The sequence below is a fragment of the Neomonachus schauinslandi genome, chromosome 8 (genome assembly GCF_002201575.2).
Source record: "Neomonachus schauinslandi chromosome 8, ASM220157v2, whole genome shotgun sequence".
NCBI lineage: Eukaryota > Metazoa > Chordata > Mammalia > Carnivora > Phocidae > Neomonachus > Neomonachus schauinslandi.
The window spans coordinates 85863764-85887291 of NC_058410.1; the positions used below are offsets into that span (position 1 = coordinate 85863764).

The 23528-nt window shown below is 36.3% G+C and overlaps 1 protein-coding gene across 1 annotated transcript in view; it reads right to left on the bottom strand.

Annotated features, from left to right (window-relative positions):
• Positions 1–23528, bottom strand: part of COL19A1 (collagen type XIX alpha 1 chain) — a 313602-nt gene that overhangs the window by 178931 nt on the left and 111143 nt on the right. The window contains exon 11 of the mRNA XM_021692008.1: positions 6945–6998. Coding sequence (XP_021547683.1) covers positions 6945–6998 — 54 coding nt within the window. The remainder of the gene's footprint in view (positions 1–6944; positions 6999–23528) is intronic.

The following is a 23528-nucleotide window of genomic DNA, read 5'->3' on the forward strand; positions in this document are numbered from 1 at the left end:
CATGTTATGAGAGGAGGGTGACTGCTGATAAACAGGACAACAGGCTGAATGTGATGAGTGAGAGGGAGAGAGCTACTATTTCAGTTGGGGTGATCAGAAAAAGCTTCTGTGTGGAGGGGACATTTGTTGTTTTAAAGGATCCAGCCATGCGATGATCCAGGGGGAACGTACTGAAGTTAAAAGGCACAGCAAGCACCAAAGCCTCCAGGGTGAACAGAATGTCATGAGCATGCAGACAAGGAACAGGAGATCAAGTCAAGTTTAGACAGAGGTCAATGCACATAGAGAATTGCAGGCCATAGCAAGGAGGATAGGTTTTGTTCTAAGTGGGATGGGGAAACTACTTAAATGTTTCAAGCAGAGAAATGACATGATGTGACTTTTTTCAAAAGATACCACTTTGGCCACAATGTGAAAATAGATTGTAGGCAATAGATTGTGGAAGCAGCGTTCCAGGCAAGAGCGCAGGGTGGCTGAGGTAGGGGGGTGACACTGGAGATGGAGAGCAGTGATCAGAGGCTGCACATACTGGGAAGAAGGACATGCAGATATGTTGGAAGAGGGGGCAAAGCAAAGGAGGTGCCAAGGCTTAAGTAAGTGATAGGACGTTGTACCATTTACTGGACTGAGAAGTTTATTAAAAAAGAGGTTTTCTTTCTGCTTCCTGGTATAACACTATCCAGAGAAAGACACATGAAGAAGAAATGGCTGAGAAAGACACCAAGTACCCATTTATTCAACAAATATTATTGAATATCTACAAATATATAAGACTAAACTCTGTATTCTATGAACATACGGATCTGCAAATGTTATTTTTTTAAAAGGCAACATTAAACACAACATTCAGGAAAATGGTTAACTCTGGGGTGGGGCATGGAGTTACACTGAGTTCTAGGTACACTGGTGTTCCAGTTATTACTATGATTCATAATCATCACACATTATATGTTATACAAATATTATTTCTAGGTATAAAATAATACATTAAAATTTTTCCCAATATTCTTGCCTGACGAACTAACCCTAACTGCAACTTCTGGGAAGGAGTTATTGGCAAATGAATCAGCTAACCATCCTTGGTTCAATCAACCATGCTCAGGAAGCAGTGGGGTAATAACGCAACCAAATATAAGCTGATGTGAATATTGAGTGCTATTATGGAAGCATATAGCAAGTGTGAAGGGAACAGTTCCCAGAGAGGCCTAAATCTACTGGAGGTACTCAATATTCAGGAATGTGGAGTTCAGGAGAGTCAGGAAAAGAGTAGCATTTTATGCAAAATCCTAAGATGTTCAAGCTTCCCTATAAAATAGGTATAAATAATAGTTATCTTGAAGGGTTGCTCTGAGAATCATAGGTTATAAAAACACTCAGTACATGGTAGGTACTTAATAAATGTTGCCTTTACTTTTCAAGTCCAAGTTTAAGGGATAATTAATAGTTCATTCTGTTCAGGTTTGTACTCAGTTTGATGGATATGGAACCACTGTGCTTTTAACTCACATACGATAAAATGCAATTGAGAAGTACTGCATTCATCAAGCTTCTACTTTTATGGTCATTGAAGTGGGCCCATGTAACTCATGTCCTCTTGTGACAAAGTACAATGTTTTTAAGGCCATGGCATCATAATAGGCTCTGAGAAACAGATCAGTAATGCTTTTCTCAAGTGCAATTTTTCTCCTCATGTCACACTGGTGCTGCTATCAATGGTTATTGAGTACTGGGGAGAAAAAGATGCTGCATTCACCATAAAGCATAAAGAATCAAATGGAACAGACTATGAATTCAATATTGAATAAGATGGGAATCCATTATCAAGGTTCTCAATAAAATTCATGTATATAAAGATTCTCAAAAGCACAGTAGTTGACTCTGTATGTTATGTGGAGATAGGAACTCTTATCTAAAGGCAAGATGAAAGCTGAAGAACAGTATTATATCTAGAACTATAAAAGCAGGCGGACTATGAAATTAATTTTGTTGGAAGATCTACTCCTCATGGTATGTAGCATCTTTAAAAATCAGAAGATACAAAATATTTGTTCAAAAAATTTAACCCATCAATTAATTCTTCACCTCCTCTTCCCATTGACTGTATCTTGTTCCTAGCGATGGCATAAACTGTTGCCAGCTGATAGCTCAGCTTTGTGATTCCAGTATATTTGTATTTAATAATAAAGATTACACTGGTATAAGGAGATTAACATGATTATTTTAGAAACATCAGATGCTGTAATTCTGATAAGGGATGTTTGATAGACAATAATAAAGATGCAGAGGAAGAGTCTAAACTCAGTGATTGAAATCAACTTTTCTAAGATTATACAACCCCATTAAAAAAACAAACAAATGAAATGTTATTTTTATTAGAGATAAATGTGTTCTATTTAACCCAGCTTCAAATAATAGTAAATGTTTATATAGTTCTTACTGTATGCGAGACACTGTTCTAAATGCTTTATGCATGATAACCCTGTTCACCCTCAAACACAGACAGACAAAAAAGCCCTGAAGTGTTATTAATATTATCATCCCATTGTGCAAATGAAAAAAAAAAAAAGTGAGGCACAGAGGGAGTAAGTCATGTTCCAAGTAGTATGCAAAGTAGGGAGTGGCAGAGCTGGGATCTGAGCCCAGAAAGTCTGGCTTTAAAGGGTACATTAACAACTTTATAAGACACCCTCTCAAGTCTGTTATAAGATGCATTTGTTGAATATATCTCACAGTAGGTCACAACCAAAATCATTTAATTATAAACTCAAAAGTGTGTAAAATTGAGGTCTTGTATTTTGAAAGCTAAATTTTAGCAATTCAAATTTTTGACAATTTTAATGTTTGGTATGCATTATTTAAACTATAAGGGAAATAGGAGCATGTATTTAGTCTAATAATTTTAGTCCAATACTCTAATACCTTGAAGATCAATCCAAAGTTTACACACACATATACACTACCAAGGATGCATTTAGAAAGATATCAGACCAATATATATATATATTTTTTGTCCTAATGATTAAGAGCTGCTACATTAGTTGGTGAGCCTTTGGGATGCTAACCATTCTGCTCTTGCAAGACAGTCCCACATAACAAAGAACTGTCTTACCCAAAATGACAATAGTGTCCCACTGAGAAAGACTGAACTGCTGAATATTTCCCTGTAAATCAGGTTTACATTTTCCAAAGTGAGCTTGCCCATTTTTTGAAATAGCTGGCACAGAAGAAATTATCAAAGGATACATTTACATCAAGATATTTGTAATATGCAAGAATAAAGACCATTAAAAAGGGCTTTTGAATTCATTTTGTAGGAATATTAAATTCTTACAATTTTCATTGACTTGGAAAGTAGCTGGAATGAGCTGGCCCATTAAGTTTATTCACTGTGCATTCCAACAGAATGTTTCTGAAGTTAGACTCTCCATCATAGCTTGACTTTAATTCAAATTGAAATCGCTATTATAATGCCCTTCATTCCCTAAGAATGTGTACCTGTGCTTATTGAAAGTCAGAGTGAACTGTCATAAATGCTGAATGATTTTAATTTGCACATTCAGTTTATTTTAGCACTGAAAAATAAGGAATGACAAGTGGGCATGATTTAATGGGGAAATAAGAGACTTTTCAGCCAAACATGTAGGGTGAAAAGCTGATTTTACCATTTTCTAAAAAAAAAAAAAGTCGCTTAATTTCCCAACCCTTTATTTCTTGCCTCTGAAAATGGAGATGTTATAACCCCCTGCCCTAGCTAGCCCATAAAGCTAGAGTAAGGATCAAATTTCAAATTCCTTGTGAAAACAGTGTATGAATGATAACACATTATTAATAACACCAACACTAATGATGTAATAGCAGAGCATTTGATTCTTTATTCTTAGTGATAGAGGGAGGAAAAGGAGAATTTTCATTACTTTTTCTTATTTCTCCTTAGTCATGACCCCTGAATATCTTTGGCAAAACTGAGGAAAGGAAAATAATATCATCTACATATTAATTAAGTAACCAAGTGAGAAAAGTTAATGTGCTTTGTCCTGCTTTATGATGTACCTAATGAGCTACATTAAACAATGATGGTGCTAAAGAAATGACAGCCCTGTGATTGGGGGCATGCAAAGAACTCTTCCAAGATCCTCTCCAAGAGGAAAGGTCACACTGCCCACTACACTATGTGCACTCCTAACAGGTTGGTCTTATTCGGATTTGGAACTCCTATAATGGCTGCTGGAACATCTGGGCATGTAGTAGGCACTCACATATATCTGTTTATCAACTGATTACTTCTAAAAAGCCAAACCACCTTACTTGAAGATGCCATAAGAAAAATTTCCAAATCTCTAAGTTAATGTAAGTAGATTTCAGAGTCCAACCCCTCAAATCTCCAGTTTTATTCAGGTGTTTGGATAAATCCCTCTCTATTTCAGTTACAAAGTTATCTTTTTTTAAGATTATTTATTTGAGAGAGAGAGAGAGAAAGTGAGAGAGAGCATAAGCAGGGGAGAGGAGCAGACAGAGAGAAAAAGCAGATTCCCCTGCTGAGCAGGTAGCTGACAATGAAGCAGGGCTCCATCCCAGGACACAGGGTTCATGACCTGAGCCGAAGGCAGACACTTAACCCACTGAGCCAGCCGAGTGCCCCTCCATTGTTATCTTAATGAACTTCTAAAAATCTTCGTTTTGTTCCTCTATCTCAGGGAGCCCACATACATGCAGTTTGGTTATCTTTTGTAACACTATCATTAATTTCCTTCAACACTCCTCTGTTTTTCACAAGTTAACATCCTTCCCATAATGAATGGTCAAATTCTTGAGCTATTTTTGAGTTTTCAATGCTATCTAGTATATATTTTACCACTATAATATCACTATCTATGTACTCCCTTCCATCTCTGTTATCCTACTTTAGGCTCTAATTACATCTATTTTAAACTATTATAATACTTTCTCAGTTTTTAAAATTAAAACTTGGCAAATAATTATTGGGAACTTACTCTGAAAATATTCACTAAGTACTAAGGATTCCAAGAAATGGCCTTTGCTCTTGTGAGGAGTATGATGGAAAAAACAAACCATAGGCAGAGGCCTAAATTTTATCCATTTTATAGAACACACAGTCAAACTAATCTTCATTTAAACACAGCTTGGAGGATGTCTTCCCTCTGTCAGAGGAAGGAGGGCAAACATCCTTATATACAGCACCTTCCATACTCTGGCTCCAGCTGTAATCTGCTTTGTTATTTCTATATCTCCTTACCTGTAGCAGGAATTCCAAAAACCTGAATGGATGCTTTTCAAGTTTGTAATCTTAATAATCTCTTTGTATAAAATTATAGGACACCATAGTGATGGGGACCTTAGACTAGACTCTAAGGCCATCCTTTACAGACATAGAAGTGATTTTCTCAGCTAGTGACAGAAGTGGGACACAGTGGGCTCTGGCTTTCCATTCCAGAACTCTTGCTATGATACCAGGTGCCTCCCCTGGTGGGGATGGGAAATGAATCAGATGCTCTGTTTAAGTGTAGGCACCAACAATTGTGGCAGCCAATGTCTTAAGGCATTGTAAAGAGCTAGAGAAGATGCAGAGATTCCTCTAGCTACAAGCCCTAGGTACCAGTTCCCATCCTTTTTAGAGAAAAATCACTTCAAAGGGGAAAGGAATAAGAATGAGGGTCATATTAAATATATAAATGGGGCTTCTCCGGAAGTAACAAGAGAGTAAATCTGTGAGGGGTCAGGACCTCAATCCAGTGTTGACTACAGGGTTAATTACTGGGGTATTTCTCTTTTGGAGAAACCCCCTCCCCACACTCAGGTGTCCCTCTTTGTCCACAAGCCCCAGGGACTGTAATGATCAGCTTTCCTCCTCACTGTAGTGATCTGCTGCATACAAGATGGGTTTCATAATGCCTCTAAGGCATTAGGGGACCAAATCTAGTTTCCTTTTTTCTTTCATTCATAAAGCAAGTAGTGTAGTGCAGCACTTCAGAACTTTTCTAAAACATTTTTATGCAAGTGAAAAAGAAAACTATGGGAAAGAGTAATTCTCATGGTGGTCACTTTCCCCAGTAAAGTTAGTGTATCTATAGTAAATGGTGATTTTGATGACCAGAAAATTAGTCTATATTTCAGAGAACAACCCAGATTTGGGATAATTTTCAAGTTTCATCCTAAGAATCAAAGTGAAGCTCAGGGGATAGGGGTAGGGGTGGGGATGGTCATCCTAAGATAAAAAGAGGAGATGCTAGGACATCAGGATGTTACAGGTAATAGTAGCCCTGAGGCTGATGACCTGGTGCAGTGGAAGGGCAGAAACACAGAAATTTAAGTCTCCCCTCCTCTTCTCCCCTTCTTTTCATCACTGCAATCCCACCCATGCAGATCCTTCAGTAGATGGAACTTTGGTATAAGATGAAGAGCGACCCTGGATAAGAACACAGACCACATGAGAATGTATGTAAGAAGAAAAAAGAGGAAGACCAGAAAAAAATTCAATCCAGAAAGAACAAAAAAGAAAGCGCTGTTAAGGATGACACAATATGAAATATGTAAACCCAAGGAATGACCCATAATGACAATAAAAACACCGAGCCATTTAAAAAACTGCCTTGAGGGGTGCTTGGGTGGCTCAGTCAGTTAAGTGGCTGCCTTCAGCTCAGATCATGATCCTGGGGTCTTGGGATCAAGCCCCACATCAGGTTTCCTGCTCAGTGGGGAGTCTGCTTCTCCCTCTGCCTCTGACCCTCCTCCCTGCTTGTGCTCTTTCTCTGTTGCAAATAAATAAATAAATAATTAAAAAAATTTTTTAAATGCCTTGATTCTTGATTTTGCCTTGATTGTGGTTAGTTCTTCCATGGATAGTAAAGTCTTAATACCCTTAGACAGTCAACATATTTCCGTGGCAAAATGTAAACAGAATATTAGAAAAAAAATGTTAGGCTTACATTTTGTCCATTAATGCCAGCCAGGCCTGGATCTCCTTTTTCTCCTCGTTCACCCTAGAAAGAAACAATTTATACAATGAAAAATGTTATAGCCTGAGAACCTGTACTAAGAAAAAACAAGAGCGTTACATTGTCGGGGCATTTATAACAATGTGATTACTTTGCTAATCCCTTGAAAGAAACATTTATTAAAAAACAATTCTGAGTCCTAAAACCAAAGAGAAGTTTAAAGGTTCAAAGAAAATCTGTATAAAAATGATTAAATGGTAGAAATAGAACAAGGATTATTTATTTTCTTCTATAAGCAACAAAGAACTTTCTGGAGGGCAATTTGGCAATATATATCAAGAGTCTTAAATCTGTTCATTTAATTTGGTCCAGTAATTCTGCTTCCAAGAATGTATCCTAGGGAAATAATCAGAGATGAAAAGTTTTAGGCACTAAATTGTAGAGTGCAATGCTATTTATAGCAGTAAAAAAGAGACATATCCTAAAGGTCCAATAATAGGGAACTGATTAAATAAATTATGGTATATAAATATAATGCTATATAATGCAACCATTAAAATCATTTTTATGAATTTTACTTTATACTACAGGAAAATCCTTACGATGTAAAAAGTAAGATACAATTAAGGGATTGACAAACTCAATGAATAAATGTTAACAAATACCTTTTTTTTAACTTTAAAACTACAAATGTTCAAAATGACCATTTATACCAATTGTTTATGATACATACCCATAATGACATATATTTTTGATTATCATCTGAAAGATGTATACTTTTATTGGCAAATGCTGCACATGTCTAACATTATTCAAAACAATCAAATATCTGTTTACCTATGCATCTACCTACCTACTTACCTACCAACTTATGTATCCACCTACTATGGGTCTTAGAAACAATACTGGAAGAAGACAAACCAGAACAATAGAAGTGGTTAATCTATGGATTCTGTGATTATGGGTGATTTTTTTTTCCTTCACTATGTTCTTCTTTTTCAATTTTTTAAAACAATAAATATATCTTAGCTCTATAATCAGTAAAATGTCTAAAAATAAAAGAATATATTATGCATATAAAGAACTCATCCAAGTTGCCAGGTCTATCATGTAACACAGTGTGTGTGTATATGCATGTATGTAATAGTATTTGTAGTAATCTCTGCTTTGTGCCCCTAGGATGATTTTTATCCTCTTCTTTATTCTGTTGTTCCTCTTCCTTCATTTTTTTCTTACAATGAACACTATTATTTTTATATGCAAAAAAAAAAAACCTAAAGAAAAGCATCTGACTTTATGAGAAATACATTAATACTAACAATAATACTCTGTATTATTACATCTAAGACTTTGTATTCATCCAAGACTATGTATTATTACAATATTGAAATCATCTAAGACTATGTATTATTATTATATCATCTAACACTATGTATTATTATACTATTGAAAACACAGGATATGAAGTAAAAAAACTTAATACTGGAATATAAGAAATATATATAATACGAGGATAAACAAAAGTGTATACAAACACATTCAGTGAAATAGGTTCAAGTTAGAATAAAGCTGAAAATTTTAAACTGAAAATGGAAGGGCAAGGAAACTCTAGAGCTATGCTGTTCAATGTGGTAGCCACCAGCCACACGTGGCTATTTACATTTAAATTAATTAAGATTAAATAAAATCAGGGGAGGAGCTAGATGGTGGAGGAGTAGGAGACCTAAATTTCGTCTGGTCCCAGGAATTCAGCTGGATAGGGATCAAACCATTCTGAACACCTACGAATACAACAGGAGATCGAAGAGAAGAATAGCAGCAACTCTCTGAACAGAAAAGCGACCACCTTCTGGAAGGTAGGACGTGCGGAGAAGTGAATCCGAGGCGATATTCGGGAGGATAGTCGGCGGGGGAGGGGGCCTCCGTCAGCCGCTACTGGCAAGTGATAGAGCCGTGGAGCACAAAATCGGAACTTTTAGAAGTCTGCTCGGCTGAGGGACGTCACTCTAGTGGCTAAGTGGGGGGTGGAAACCTCGTGGGGACAGTGTGGTCTCAGGACCCTTGGGGTCACAGAACGACCAGGGGTGCCTGTGTGCGGCAGAGATCCCAGGTATCGGATTGGGGAAGCCACCTGCAGAGACGGAGCCGAGGCATGGGCTCTCAGCTCGGGGTTGCCATAAACCGTGATCCACGGCACAGTCAGGCCACTGCTTCTCCAGCAGGGACCCAACAAGCGGCAGATCCGGGGAGACTCCCCTTCCTCCCCTGGGAGGAGCGGCAAGGGAGTGCACCACAGGGATCTGCTGGGTTTGGAGACTCCACCCGGGGTCGGGTGCCAGAGATAGAAACGCGCGGTCACAGGCCGGGTGAGCACGGAGTGCGACCGGAGACCGGGGAGACGGGAGTGACTGACGGCTTTTCTCTGGGGGCTCACTGAGAAGCGGGGCCCCGAGTTCTCGGCTCCTCCGCGGCGGAGATTGGGAGGCTGCCATTTTCACTCTCATCCTCCAAAGCTGTACTGAAAGCTTGCAGGGAACAAAAGCTCCTGAGGGCAAACCTGAGCAGATTACTTAGCCCAGACTGGCAAGGGCGGGGCAATTCCGCCTCCGGCAAAGACGTTTGGGAACCACGGCAACAGACCCCTCCCCCAGAAGATCAGCGAGAACAGCCAGCCAAAACCAAGTTTACCCATCAATGAGAATGGCAGAACTCCAGCGCTAGGGGAATACCGCACATAAAATTCATGGCTTTTCCCCATGATTCTTTAGTCCTTCAAAGTTAATTTTTTAAATTTTCTTTTTTTTTAATTTTTCTTTTTCTCTTTTTCAACCAACATCTTATCAATCCCTTTTTTAAAAAAATCTTTTTCATTTTTAGAGTCATATTCTATCCCTTCATAGTAGTTAACCTTATTTTTGGTATATATATATAAGTTGTTCTCTCTTTAAAATTTTGGGATACAGTTTCTTCTAACAGACTAAAATATACCCTAAATCTCTAGTGTATGGCTTTGTTCTAGTCTTCTGCCTGATCACATTCTCTCTTTTTTTTTTTTAAATCCTCTTCTTTCTTTTTTCAACCAACTTCTTATCTTATCAATTCCTTTTATAAAATCTTTTATAATTTTCATCTTTACAATCATATTCCATCCCTTCATCATATTTACCCTTTTTTTTGTACATATAGAAGTTTTTCTCTCTTTAAAATTTTGGGAGGGACTTTCTTATAACAGACAAAAATACACCCAAAATCTAGTGTGTGGCACTAGAGGAAGGAAACAGGCATCAAAATCCAGGAGGCACAGAGAACCCCCCTCAAAATCAATAAAAATAGGTCAACACCCCGACATCTACTAGTAAAACTTACGAGTCTCAGAGACAAAGAGAAAATCCTGAAAGCAGATCGGGAGAAGAGATCTGTAACCTACAATGGTAGAAACATTAGATTGGCAACAGACCTATCCACAGAGACCTGGCAGGCCAGAAAGGACTGGCAGGATATATTCAGAGCACTAAATGAGAAAAATATGCAGCCAAGAATACTATATCCAGCTAGGCTGTCATTGAAAATAGAAGGAGAGATAAAAAGCTTCCAGGACAAACAAAAACTAAAGGAATTTGCAAACACAAAACCAGCCCTACAATAAATATTGAAAGGGGTCCTCTAAGCAAAGAGAGAGCCTAAAAGCAACATAGACCAGAAAGGAACACAGACAATATACAATAACAGTCACCTTACAGGCAATACAATGACACTAAATTCATATCTTCCAATAGTTGCCCTGAATGTAAATGGGCTAATGCCCCAATCAAAAGACAAAGGCTATCAGATTGGATAAAAAAATAAGACCCATTGATATGCTGTCTGCAAGAGACTCATTTTAGACCCAAAGACACCCCCAGATTGAAAGTGAGGGGGTGGAAAACCATTTACAATGCTAATGGACACCAAAAGAAAGCTGGGGTGGCAATCCTTATATCAGACCAATTAGATTTTAAATCAAAGACTATAATAAGAGGTGAGGAAGGACACTATATCATACTTAAAGGGTCTATCCAACAAGAAGATCTAACAATTGTAAATATCTATGCCCCTAACATGGGAGCAGCCAATTAATAACAAAAGGAAAGAAACACATCAACAACAATACAATAATAGTGGAGGTTTTTAACACCCCCTCACTGAAATGGACAGATCATCTAAGCAAAGGATCAACAAAGAAATAAAGACCTTAAATGACTCACTGGACCAAATGGACTTCACAGATATATTCAGAACATTCCATCCCAAAGCAACAGAATACACATTCTTCTCTAGTGCCCATGGAACATTCTCCAGAGTAGATCACATCCTAGGTCACAAATCAGGTCTCAACCGGTACCAAAAGATTGGGATCATTCCCTGCATATTTTCGGACCACAATGCTTTGAAACTAGAACTCAATCACAAGAGGAAAGTCAGAAAGAACTCAAATACATGGAGGCTAAAGAGCATCCTACTAAAGAATGAAAGGGTCAACCAGGAAATTAAAGAAGAATTAAAAAAATTCATGGAAACAAATGAAAATGAAAACACAACTCTTCAAAATCTTTGGGATGCAGCAAAGGCAGTCCTAAGAGGAAAGTATATAGCAATACAAGCCTTTCTCAAGAAACAAGAAAGGTCTCAAATACACAACCTAACCCTACACCTAAAGGAGCTGGAGAAAGAACAGCAAGTAAAGCCTAAACCCAGCAGGAGAAGAGAAATAATAAAGATCTGAGCAGAAATCAATGAAATAGAAACCAAAAGAACAGTAGAACAGATCAACGAAACTAGGAGCTGGTTCTTTGAAAGAATTAACAAGATTGATAAACCCCTGGCCACACTTATCAAAAAGAAAAGAGAAATGACCCAAATAAATAAAATCATGAACGAAAGAGGAGAGATCACAACTAATACCAAAGAAATACAAACAATTACAAGAACATATTCTGAGCAACTATACGCCAGCAAATTAGATAATCTGGAAGAAATGGATGCATTCCTAGAGATGTATCAACTACCAAAACTGAACCAGGAAGAAATAGAAAACCCAAACAGACCTATAACCATTAAGAAAATGGAAGCAGTCATCAAAAATCTCCCAAAAAACAAAAGCCCAGGGCCAGATGGCTTCCCAAGGGAATTCTACAAAACATTTAAAGAAGCATTAATACCTATTCTTCTGAAACTGTTCCAAAAAATAGAAAGGGAAGGAAAACCTCCAAACTCATTTTATGAGGCCAGCATTGCCTTGATCCCAAAACCAGACAAAGACCCCATCAAAAAGGAGAATTACAGACCAATATCCCTGATGAACATGGATGCAAAAATTCTCACCAAAATACTAGCCAATAGGATCCAACAGTACATTAAAAGGATTATTCACCACGACCAAGTAGGATTTATCCCTGGGTTGCAAGGTTGGTTCAACATCCGCAAATCAATCAATGTGATACAATACATTCATAAAAGAAAGAACAAGAACCATATGATCCTCTCAATAGATGCAGAAAAAGCATTTGACAAAGTACAGCATCCTTTTTTGATCAAAACTCTTCAGAGTATAGGCATAGAGGGTACATACCTCAATATCATAAAAGCCATCTATGAAAAACCCATAGCGAATATCCTTCTCAATGGGGAAAAACTGAGAGCTTTCCCCCTAAGGGCAGGAACATGGCAGGGATGTCCACTATCACCACTGCTATTCAACATAGTAATAGAAGTCCTAGGCACAACAATCAGACAACAAAAATAAATAAAAGGCAACCAAATTGGCAAAGAAGAAGTCAAACTCCCACTTGTTGCAGATGATATGATACTTTATGTGGAAAACCCAAAAGACTCCACCCCAAAACTGCTAGAACTCATACAGGAATTCAGTAAAGTGGCAGGATATAAAAGCAGTGCACAGAAATCAGTAGCATTCCTATACACCAACAACAAGACAGAAGAAAGAGAAATTAAGGAGTTGATCCCATTTACAACTGCACCCAAAACCATAAGATATCTAGGAATAAATCTAACCAAAGAGGCAAAGAATCTGTACTCAGAAAACTATAAAATACTCATGAAAGAAACTGAGGAAGACACAAAGAAATGGAAAAACGTTCCATGCTCATGGATTGGAAGAACAAATATCGTGAAGATGTTAATGCTACCTAGAGCAATCTACACATTGAATGCAATCCCTATCAAAATACCATCCACTTTTTTCAAAGAAATGGAACAAATAATCCTAAAATTTGTATGGAACCAGAAAAGACCCTGCATAGCCAGAGGAATGTTGAAAAAGAAAAGCAAAGCTGGTGGCATCACAATTCCGGACTTCAAGTTCTATTACAAAGCTGTCATCATCAAGACAGTACGGTACTGGCACAAAAACAGACATAGATCAATGGAACAGAATAGAGAGCCCAGAAATGGACCCTCAACTCTATGATCAACTAATCTTCAACAAAGCAAGAAAGAATGTCCAATGGAAAAAGACAGTCTCTTCAACAAATGGTGTTGAGAAAATTGGACAGCCACATGCAGAAGAATGAAAGTGGACCATTTCCTTACACCACACACAAAAATAAACTCAAAATGGTTGAAAGACCTAAATGTGAGACAGGAGTCCATCAAAATCCTAAAGGAGAACACAGGCAGCAACCTCTTGGACCTCAGCCGCAGCAACTTCTTCCTAGAAACAGTGCCAAAGGCAAGGGAAGCAAGGCCAAAATGAACTATTGGGACCTCATCAAGATAAAACGCTTTTGCACAGCAAAGGAAACCATCAACAAAACGAAAAGACAACCGAAATGCAAATGACATATCAGATAAAGGGCTAGTATCCAAAATCTATAAAGAACTTATCAAACTCAACACCCAAAGAACAAATGATCCAATCAAGAAATGGGCAGAAGACATGAACAGACATTTTTCCAAAGAAGACATCCAAATGGCCAACAGACACATGAAAAAGTGCTCAACATCGCTTGGCATCAGGGAAATCCAAATCAAAACCTCAGTGAGATACCACCTCACACCAGTCAGAATGGCTAAAATTAACAAATCAGGAAACGACAGATGTTGGCAGGGATGCAGAGAAAGGGGAACCCTCCTACACTGTTGGTGGGAATGCAAGCTGGTGCAGCCACTCTGGAAAACAGTATGGAGGTTCCTTAAAAAGTTGAGAAGAGAGCTACCATATGATCTAGCAATTACACTACTGGGTATTTACCCCAAAGATACAAATGTAGTGATCCGAAGGGGTACGTGCATTCCAGTGTTTATAGCAGCAATATCCACAATAGCCAAACTATGGAAAGAGCAAAGATGTCCATCGACAGATGAATGGATAAAGAAGATGTGGTATATATATATATATATATATATATATATATATATACACACAATGGAATATTATGCAGCCATCATAAGGAATGAAATCTTGCCATTTGCAATGACGTGGATGGAACTGGAGGGTATTATGCTGAGCGAAATAAGTCAGTCAGAGAAAGACATGTATCATATGACCTCACTGATATGAGGAATTCTTAATCTCAGGAAACAAAGTGAGAGTTGCTGGAGTGGTGGGGGGTGGGAGGGATGGGGTGGCTGGGTGATAGACATTGGGGAGGGTATGTGCTATGGTGAGTGCTGTGAATTGTGTAAGACTGTTGAATCACAGCCCTGTACCTCTGAAACAGATAATATAGTATATGTTAAAAAAAAAAAAAAAGAAGAAGAAGATAGCAGGAAGGGAAAAATGAAGGGGGGGATATTGGAGGGGGAGAGGAACCATGAGAGACTATGGACTCTGAGAAAGAAACTGAGCGTTCTAGAGGGGAGGAGGGTGGGGGGATGGGTCAGCCTGGTGATGGGTATTAAGAGGGCACGTACTGAATGGAGCACTGGGTGTTATATGCAAACAATGAATCATGGAACACTACATGAAAAACTAATGATGTAATGTATGGTGATTAACATAATAAAAAAAAGATTAAATAAAATCTAAAACTTAGTTCTTCAATTGCCCTAGGCTCATTTCAAGGGCTCAATAGTGCCTACACTATTGGACTGTGCAGAGCAGAACACTTCTATGTCACAGAAAATTTCATTGAACAGTGCTGTCCCAGAGGATGTCATATAGGACAGAAAACAAAATAAGAATTGAGAGGCTCAGAAATACACAGAAGAAAATATCTATCTAGTAAGGGGGATAACAAACAACACGGTGTCTATGTGGTGACACAAAATGTGTTCAGCAATGTTAACAGAATGAATTGAAATTTTTAGCACAAGGATACAAATCTAATTCCATGGATATATCATCATTAACTTTCAGAATGTAACTGAAAATGAATATAATCTTTATTCAAAATTAATGGTTTTCACAGGAGGAGAAAATAAGCAACTCTATAGTAAAGAGATCTGTGCCTATAGGGAAATCTGCAAGCCTGACTGTGGTAATAAAAGTTAAATATACCTACAGAGAGTACAGAGTTGATAATCTGATGGGGTTTATGCTGCATGGCAAGAGGAAAAGAGATGTGGCAGAAGGCTAAAGAAGAAACATGCTGCTTCAATTTGATCACTGGCAAAAAATCTGCAATGGATTTTAAAAAGTATAATTATATAAAAAGCAAGTACGTCACTGTGATCAAACAAGTTTCACAAAAACCAAGTCACTTACTTTACTATCATTGTTACCAAATCCCTACAATGTTTACTACATGTCAAGCATTGCTTTAAGCATCTTGTAATTCTGTGGCAATCCGGGATAAGGATATGACTATTACTCTCATTTTACAGATGAGGAAACTGAAGACAGAGAGGTTATATATGTTGCTCAAGGTCATACAACTAAGCGGCAGAATCTGTTTCAGTTTAGGCAGCATGGCTCCGGGGCGTGTGCTCTAAAACTATTCAGCTCATTTGCTTTTGAAACAGTCCAGGGATGATAAAAAATGCAATGTATATCTGGATTTCTGCAAAGCGGGACGCAAAGTCTCTTCCAGTGTCCCTCAAGTAGGAAACAGAAATATAGCACAGGCAATACTACTATCCGCGAGTGCGTAACTGGGAGAATGGTACTCAATGGATTTCTCCCTCTTCCTCACCTATTAAGGTCTTTTCATCTTGACATTACTGACAGATCTTTGTTATGAGAGCTATCCTGTACACTGTGGGATATTTAATCTCATCACTGGCTTCTACTCACTAGAGTCCAGTTGTCGGTCTCTCCCCTATCCTGTCTACCCTCAGTCCTGACAAATAAAAATGTCTCTAGATAATGCCAAGTTTTCCGTAGAAGGTAAAATTGCCTCCAGTTGAGAACCACTGATATATTACACACTATCATTATATATGCAACAGATTCATGATGTGGAATGTTACAACAGACTGAAACAATATGCTATAAAATTAACAACACAAACTTCATTAGGAATAAATGTGCAATCCTGCATGGAAGCTAATTCTGGATGGGTTACACTTAAAAATAAAAATATTAAAGGGACAGAAAAAATATAAGTGAACATAGCTCAGAGCTTATGATGAGTAAGGTGACTCTAAGTATGGAACCAAAAGAAGAAATTGATAATAGGAAAAATATATTTGACAAAATATTAATTATAAACTTGTAAGGCAAAATATTATAAACTAAACTAAAAGGCAAATGATAAGATGGGAAAAAGTATCATATGGTGGCTTAATAGTTAACATCATTACTATGCAAAGAGTTTTTATCATTTATAAGAAAAAGGATAATATCCAACTGGTAACTGAGCATAAAACAAATCAGGCAATTCACCACAAGGAATACATAAGAAATGCTAGATGACAATTAATATTTTAACTGGTATCAATTCATCAGGTTATATGTTAATACAGGTGAGTTCTAAGGCCTTTCCATTGCAAATTCTACCATCCTCCAAAAAAACCAGTGGGAGTTGTGTATGCAGACAGGAAAAAGAAAGATATTCAAGAGTTGCATACTTAATAAATCCCAAACAAAAGAAATTTGACAATAGTAACCAGCTGTTCCTTTTTCTCCATTGAGAAGAAAATGAGTAAAAACAAAAACTACAGCATTAAAGATTTAAGCTAGAATTAAAGAAAACTGATTTGACATCAGAGGTTGTTAGAAAGTAAATGCATTCAGATTGTTTCCCAGTGTTTGGATAAGTTCAAAAGCAAAAAGGATTCAAAAACAAAGCCAACAGAACTTCTCTAGAGGTTTCTTTGAAAATACAATAAATCATTCTGGTCTGATGCAAAGTTAAATGAAATCCCAACCACAGGAAAGAAGATAAATGGAAATTAGATTACATTTAAGATTTTTCTAATACCCAATCTTTGGTGAAACTAATTTCAAAACTATACCAAAAGTTAATGTTTTCCAAACAGAATGTAGTGCTTTGGTATTCAAAATACTACAATAGGTAAGTAATGAAACCCTTTTACAGAGTTTGAATTAGTCCATTATTATCCACAATGCAGATAGATATTAATATTACTAATATTTCAATAGATACTATCAATAATATACTAGCTTCTGTTCTATACACCTTATTATATGCCAGACTTGTGCCAAGTGCTATACATAGTTTAATTCTAGCAATAACCTTACGAGGTGGGTATTCTCATCCCCATTTATTGATGGTAAATCACCAACTCAGAGGACATAGGTGACTTTCACAGGGTCAAAGAACTCTTCCTATTATCTGAAGTTATTTGCTCAATTACTTTGATCTTATAGGGACTTGATAAACTCTAATACGTCAACTTTTTCTTTTATGAAGTCTCCTTTTAGTGTCATATCTACGTTTACAAATGAATTTACTTATTTATAAATAGACAAATGTAAATGGATAAATGTAAATGTTATGGATAATGTGGGAGATATATATTAAAATTATCTTTTTACATGAATATCTAATTGCTCCAGGAGTTTTGTTGAAAAAAACTATATGTTATCTGCTGAATTGTTTTTGTACCTCTCTTAAAAATAAGTTGCATGTATATGTGGTTAATTCTGGACTCTATTCTTTTCCATGGGTCTATTTTTCTATCCTTACGTGAACACTATACTTTCTTGATAGTTTATGATAAATGTTGAAATCAGGCAATATTAGCCTTCTGGTTTTGTCTGGTTGTTTGTTTTCAGAGTTGCTTTGACTGTACCAGGTCATTTGTATTTCCATATGACTAAGATCACACTTAATGTAATTTTTGGTATGATAGATATCCATGTAAAAATGAGTTTTGGTCAATAAATCGCACCCTACATGAAAATTAACTTGGATGGATTTTAGACTCAAATGTAAACTGCAAAACTAAAAAACTGTAGCACAAAGAAGAAATCCTTTGTAACACTAGGTTAGACAAAAGTTTCCACTTTGTTATCTGATTTCTATATGTCTCGTATCTTTTTCATTCCTTTGTTCTTTACTTACTGCTTTCATTTTATTCAAAAGATATTTTTACCATACTGTTTTAGTTTTCTCTTATGAGTATTAGTCTTTTTTAAGATTTTTAAAAAGTAATTGCTCTAGCATTTCAATATGCATCTTTAATTTATCACAATCTATTCCAGTTAACATCAACTTAATTTCAGTAAACTATGGCAACTTTGCTGCAATTTAGCTCCATTTCTTTCCCCTTTCTGTGTACTACTGCTGTCATATACATTATATATGAAGTATGTTATAGCTATATGTTATAAACCTAATAGTACAGTGTTAAAGTTTTGCTTTAAAAATAGGCTTTTAAATTAAGAGAATGTAATCTATATATTATATATCTATATATGAATATCTATCAGAAGTTTTTACATTGACCCATATATTTACAATTTCCAGTGCTTTTCATTCCTTCCTATGGATTTTCAGCCTGAAAGACTTCTTTTAGAAACTCATGTGGGTCATGTCTGCTAGCAAAGAACTCATTTCATTTTTTGTTATCTGGAAATATCCTTATTTTTGCCTTCATATGGGAAAGATAGTTTCACTGGATATAGAGTTCATAATTGACAATTTCTTTTTGAGCATGTCATTCCATTGCTTTCTGGTCTTCACTTTTTCTAAAGAGACATTAGCCATTGTTCTCATTGTGGTTTCATGCACATGACGAATTGTTTTTCTCCTGATGCTTTCCAAATTTACTGTTTGTCTTTGGTTTTCAGCAGTTTGACTACAATGTGTCTAGATGTGGTTCTCTTTATGTTTATCCTATCTGGGATCTATTGAACTCCCTGGATCTTATATCAATATTTTTCATCAAGTTTGGGAAGTTTTTGGCTCTTGTTTCTGTCTTGTTTATTTCTCTTATTTATCTCTCTTATTTCTATCTTGTTTATCTACTGGGATTCACATAAACTGGCTTCCTTAGGGTCACTCTTCTGTCTGAATAGCTAAGTCATCATCCAGCAGTTTGGACAGAAGTTGTATTCTAGCACCTCAAATGCATAGGGCTTGTATCCTTTTCTGATCAATCTGTAGGTAGGGTGGAGAATGCATTTATTGTTAGAGCCTTGCTCATCTTCTTTGTTATTTATTTTTCTTTTTGATGGGATTATTTAGATTTTTCCTATATATGCACATAGTTTACCAGTTATCCTTCTATCCTATATATGTATTTTATGTTATATATATGTGACATATATAATGTTTAAATATATATGTTTAAACATATATATATATATATACACACACATATGTATCACTGCAAACTTTTAACAAAATAGATTTAGTGTAGAGACTATTTGATTTGTGTTATTCTCTGGTCTATTGGTATGAAAGTAAATCTACTTGCTATAGATCAGAAACAATTTAAACACATTTGTTTTGTAAATTATAAAGGTTTAAACGTTCCACATACATTTATGATATAGTCAGCTTTTCAGTACTTTAAGCCATTAAAATGTCTTGTTTTCTATATACTATTAAGAATCAATAAGTTAAGGAATATCTTTAAGCAAATCCCCTTTGCCTAAATGTTGTAAATTTGAAAATTAAAAAAAAAAGTATGTAGTATCTTTACTAATCACATATATACATTAACTAATGAAAAGAAGTTATAAAGCAGAACTCTTCTAAGTAAAATATCCTTTTCTAACTTAAAGGATATCTGTGATTAAGATTTATCATCTTAATATATATATACATCATTAATTTAATGTTTTGTTGTTGTTATTGATGACAATAATGACACAGAAGTGCCCACTGATTATGTTTCTGGAAGCTAAACAAAGACTGAGAAACACGATAGATTTTTCAAAAACTGCCAAGCCAGAGCTTAAGGTTCTAACTGTGATCTAGTGAACAGAGTCTGGTGCTTGGAAACGGGAAGCTTGCGTCTAATCACACATCTGTCTCTACAGCTGTATGAATCTTTGCCAGGTTGACCTCTTGAATTTTTTTAACTGATAAAAGCAAATAACTTCTACACCTACCTAATTGGTATTGTTGCATTGCTGGAGATAAAAGAATCTATATGTAAGGTGCATTTACCCAGATTCTTTTAAAATCAGTCTTCATAAGGATATGAGGATGATCAGAGATAAAGGCTGAGACAATTTTGTTTTGAGACCAATGTCCCTGCTTTTAAAGTCTCAACAATACTGTCTTGATAAATGTATTTATGTCACAAATTGTTCAAAATTCCTTTATCTAAATGGATTAGAGTCAAGATTACTCACCTAATTGCGTTTGTGACATAAGCCTAATTAAGTTATCTCTCCAAGGGGGAGAAAAAACTTAATCTAACAAAATAACTTCTACAGAATCAGCTTATATCAATTTCCTTTAGCAACTAAAAATGCAGATAGATTAATAATTACAGATTATAAATTTAATTTGGTTCAAATTTCATATATGAAGAGAAGATCCTCTTTTAAGAAACACTCTCACTGATGTATCACAAACCATTTCCAAGATCATGTTACTGTCCATTACTTAGAATAATTTTAGGCACAAAAATGTTAGTATAATTAAAGAATTTAGAAGATTCTTGGAGTTCAAAATATCAAGTGATCTTATCTTTGATTTGCTAACTAACCGATGGCATGATTCTGGTTAAACAACAGATGGTTTTACATAAGTTCAAATCATCCACTATTAAGTTTCCCTAGTCTTGTCTACTCAGTTAACTTGGCTAATTGCTGGCAGGAAAGCCACCCAGTTGATATTCATACAGAGTCTAGAATTCAAGACTCTTTTGTAGAAAGGGAGACCTTTGGGAAATCTACTATTAGGCAGTGGTCTTTCATGTTTGCTAAGGTAGTGTCAGAACTTCCAAGCCTCACAGAAATTGATTTTGTGGTACTGGGACAAAGGAGACATTCAAAGAACTGTTGTCATGAGTACTATAAATACTAACATGTAACAGTAAACTAATGTGTCCACTGAAATGGTCCCAATGTCCCATGTTGGCAAGATGGTATGCCACATCCTGCCCTTCCCACTTTGCTTAAAATTGTGGTCACTACATTAGGAATGACAAATAATAAGATATAAGTTATTTTCAGATTAGCTGAGGAGAGGAAGAGGTGGAAGGAGAATATCCGATTTGCTTTTTCCCCATTCCCATTTTTTAAATTTTGTTATTTTTTTATTTCAGTTTTATTTTAATTCCAGTATTGTTAACATATAGGGTAATATTAGTTTCAAGTGTACAATATAGTGATTTAACACTTCCATACATCACCTGGGTCTCATCACAACAAGTGCCCTCCCTAATCCCCATCACCTATTCCAACCCATCACTCCCCCAGACCACCCCCTCCCCACTCTGGTAACCATCAGTTTGTTCTCTATAATTAGTCTGATTCTTGCTTTCTCTCTCTCTCTCTCTTTCTCTCTCTCATTTTTCCCCCTTTGTTCCTATAGTTTCTTAAATTCCACATATGAGTGAAATCATGTGATACTGGATGGACCTAGAGAGATAATGCTAAGTGAAATAAGTCAGTCAGAGAAAGAGAACATTTGATTTTAAAAAGGAAGGAGGCAACAGAGCAGAAATAAATCCTGGGTAATGTGATATACCAAGAGGATGTCTCTTCGGGGAAGCCAGGCCTAAGGTAATATCTGAGGAGGTGGAAAAAGCATGGGCAGGGCATGAGAATGGGCAGGATGTGAGATAAGTTAATATAGGCCCATTCTTCAAAATCATTTGACTGGTCTACCCATTCTCAGATGCACACAGGCAGAGGCAAATATTAGGTCTCCCACAAATGTCTTGTGAATGAAATATCATCAGGAGGAGTTTTGAGTAAAATAATGGCATTTTAAATGACAGTTTCTCAGGCTGATTTGGAACTGGTGCCACATCTAGAATGAATTCTCAAAACTGCCAAATCATCTGTGTACTAATGTAAAATTTTCCGAATTATAGCAATGCTTGCAATGGTATTTCAGGCCCTTCTCAAAATCCACCATTTCATTTCATTTTGCTGATGAGGAAAGGAGATGAAACTTTATTCTCATCTGGGAGAGACAATTCAGTCTTTTGCAGCTGCTGCACAGGATCCAGTGAGAATTACAGATCTAGGAGGAAACTCTCCACATTCATCACAGGCAGATCTCAACTGTGAAGTCCAGTGACTTGTTCTTTCTCTGACTAGGATGCAAGGACCAGAGGGGTCTCTTTTTTGCTTGTTTCAGCATTAAATCTTCTATAAACTTTTCTAGGAGGTCTCACTCAATTAGAGGTAGCAAGATATAAAGAGCAAAGTATTTAACATCAGTAAAATCACAGCCTTTCTGAGCTTCAGTTTTCTTATCAATCAACTTGGCCTAATAATATCAATCTCTTGGCATTATTTTGAGCTGCTCCCTGTGAACGGTAAATAAACTGCCAATAAATGTTACTTATTTTTATTAAGAAAAAAATTGCAATGAATTGATGTAAGTTTATGAAACTTGTAATTATACTGTGGTTATATAAGAATATCCCTATTCTTAGAAAATATATAATGAAATATTTAGGGTTAAAGGGCTGTGGTTTAAGTAACTTATTCCCAAGTCATGTAGAAAATACATATGCATATAATCTATGAATATGCATACTATGTATAAATATATAATGTAAATATATGTAAATTATGTATATTTATGTGTGTGTGTGTGTGTGTGTGCTTGTGTATAGAGAGAGAGAGAGAGAGAGAGAGGTGGAGGGAGAGAACATAAATAATCCACCATAGGAGGTAAAGGGTATATGAGTGTTTTCTGTACTACTTTTGCTTTAACAGTTTTGCTGATATTATTTTATAAAGTTTGTGGTTTAGTTTTACTCATTGAACTTTGACTAAGGAAAATTCATGTAATTATAAGTCCACTTAAGTAAAGCAGTATTAAGTAATCAAAGAAATTAATCACATGACAACTCTATGTGAAGACTTATGCCAAGGACTGGGGATATGAAGACTCAGCATTGTTATTTGGGGAAGACCAGCCTCTGACAATTGACAAAGGAGTCTACAACATTGAGACCCAGAGGGATTTGGGGGTAAGATGAGTATGGTGAACAGGTGTGGTTAGAAAGCCTTCACGTTGGAGATGAAAA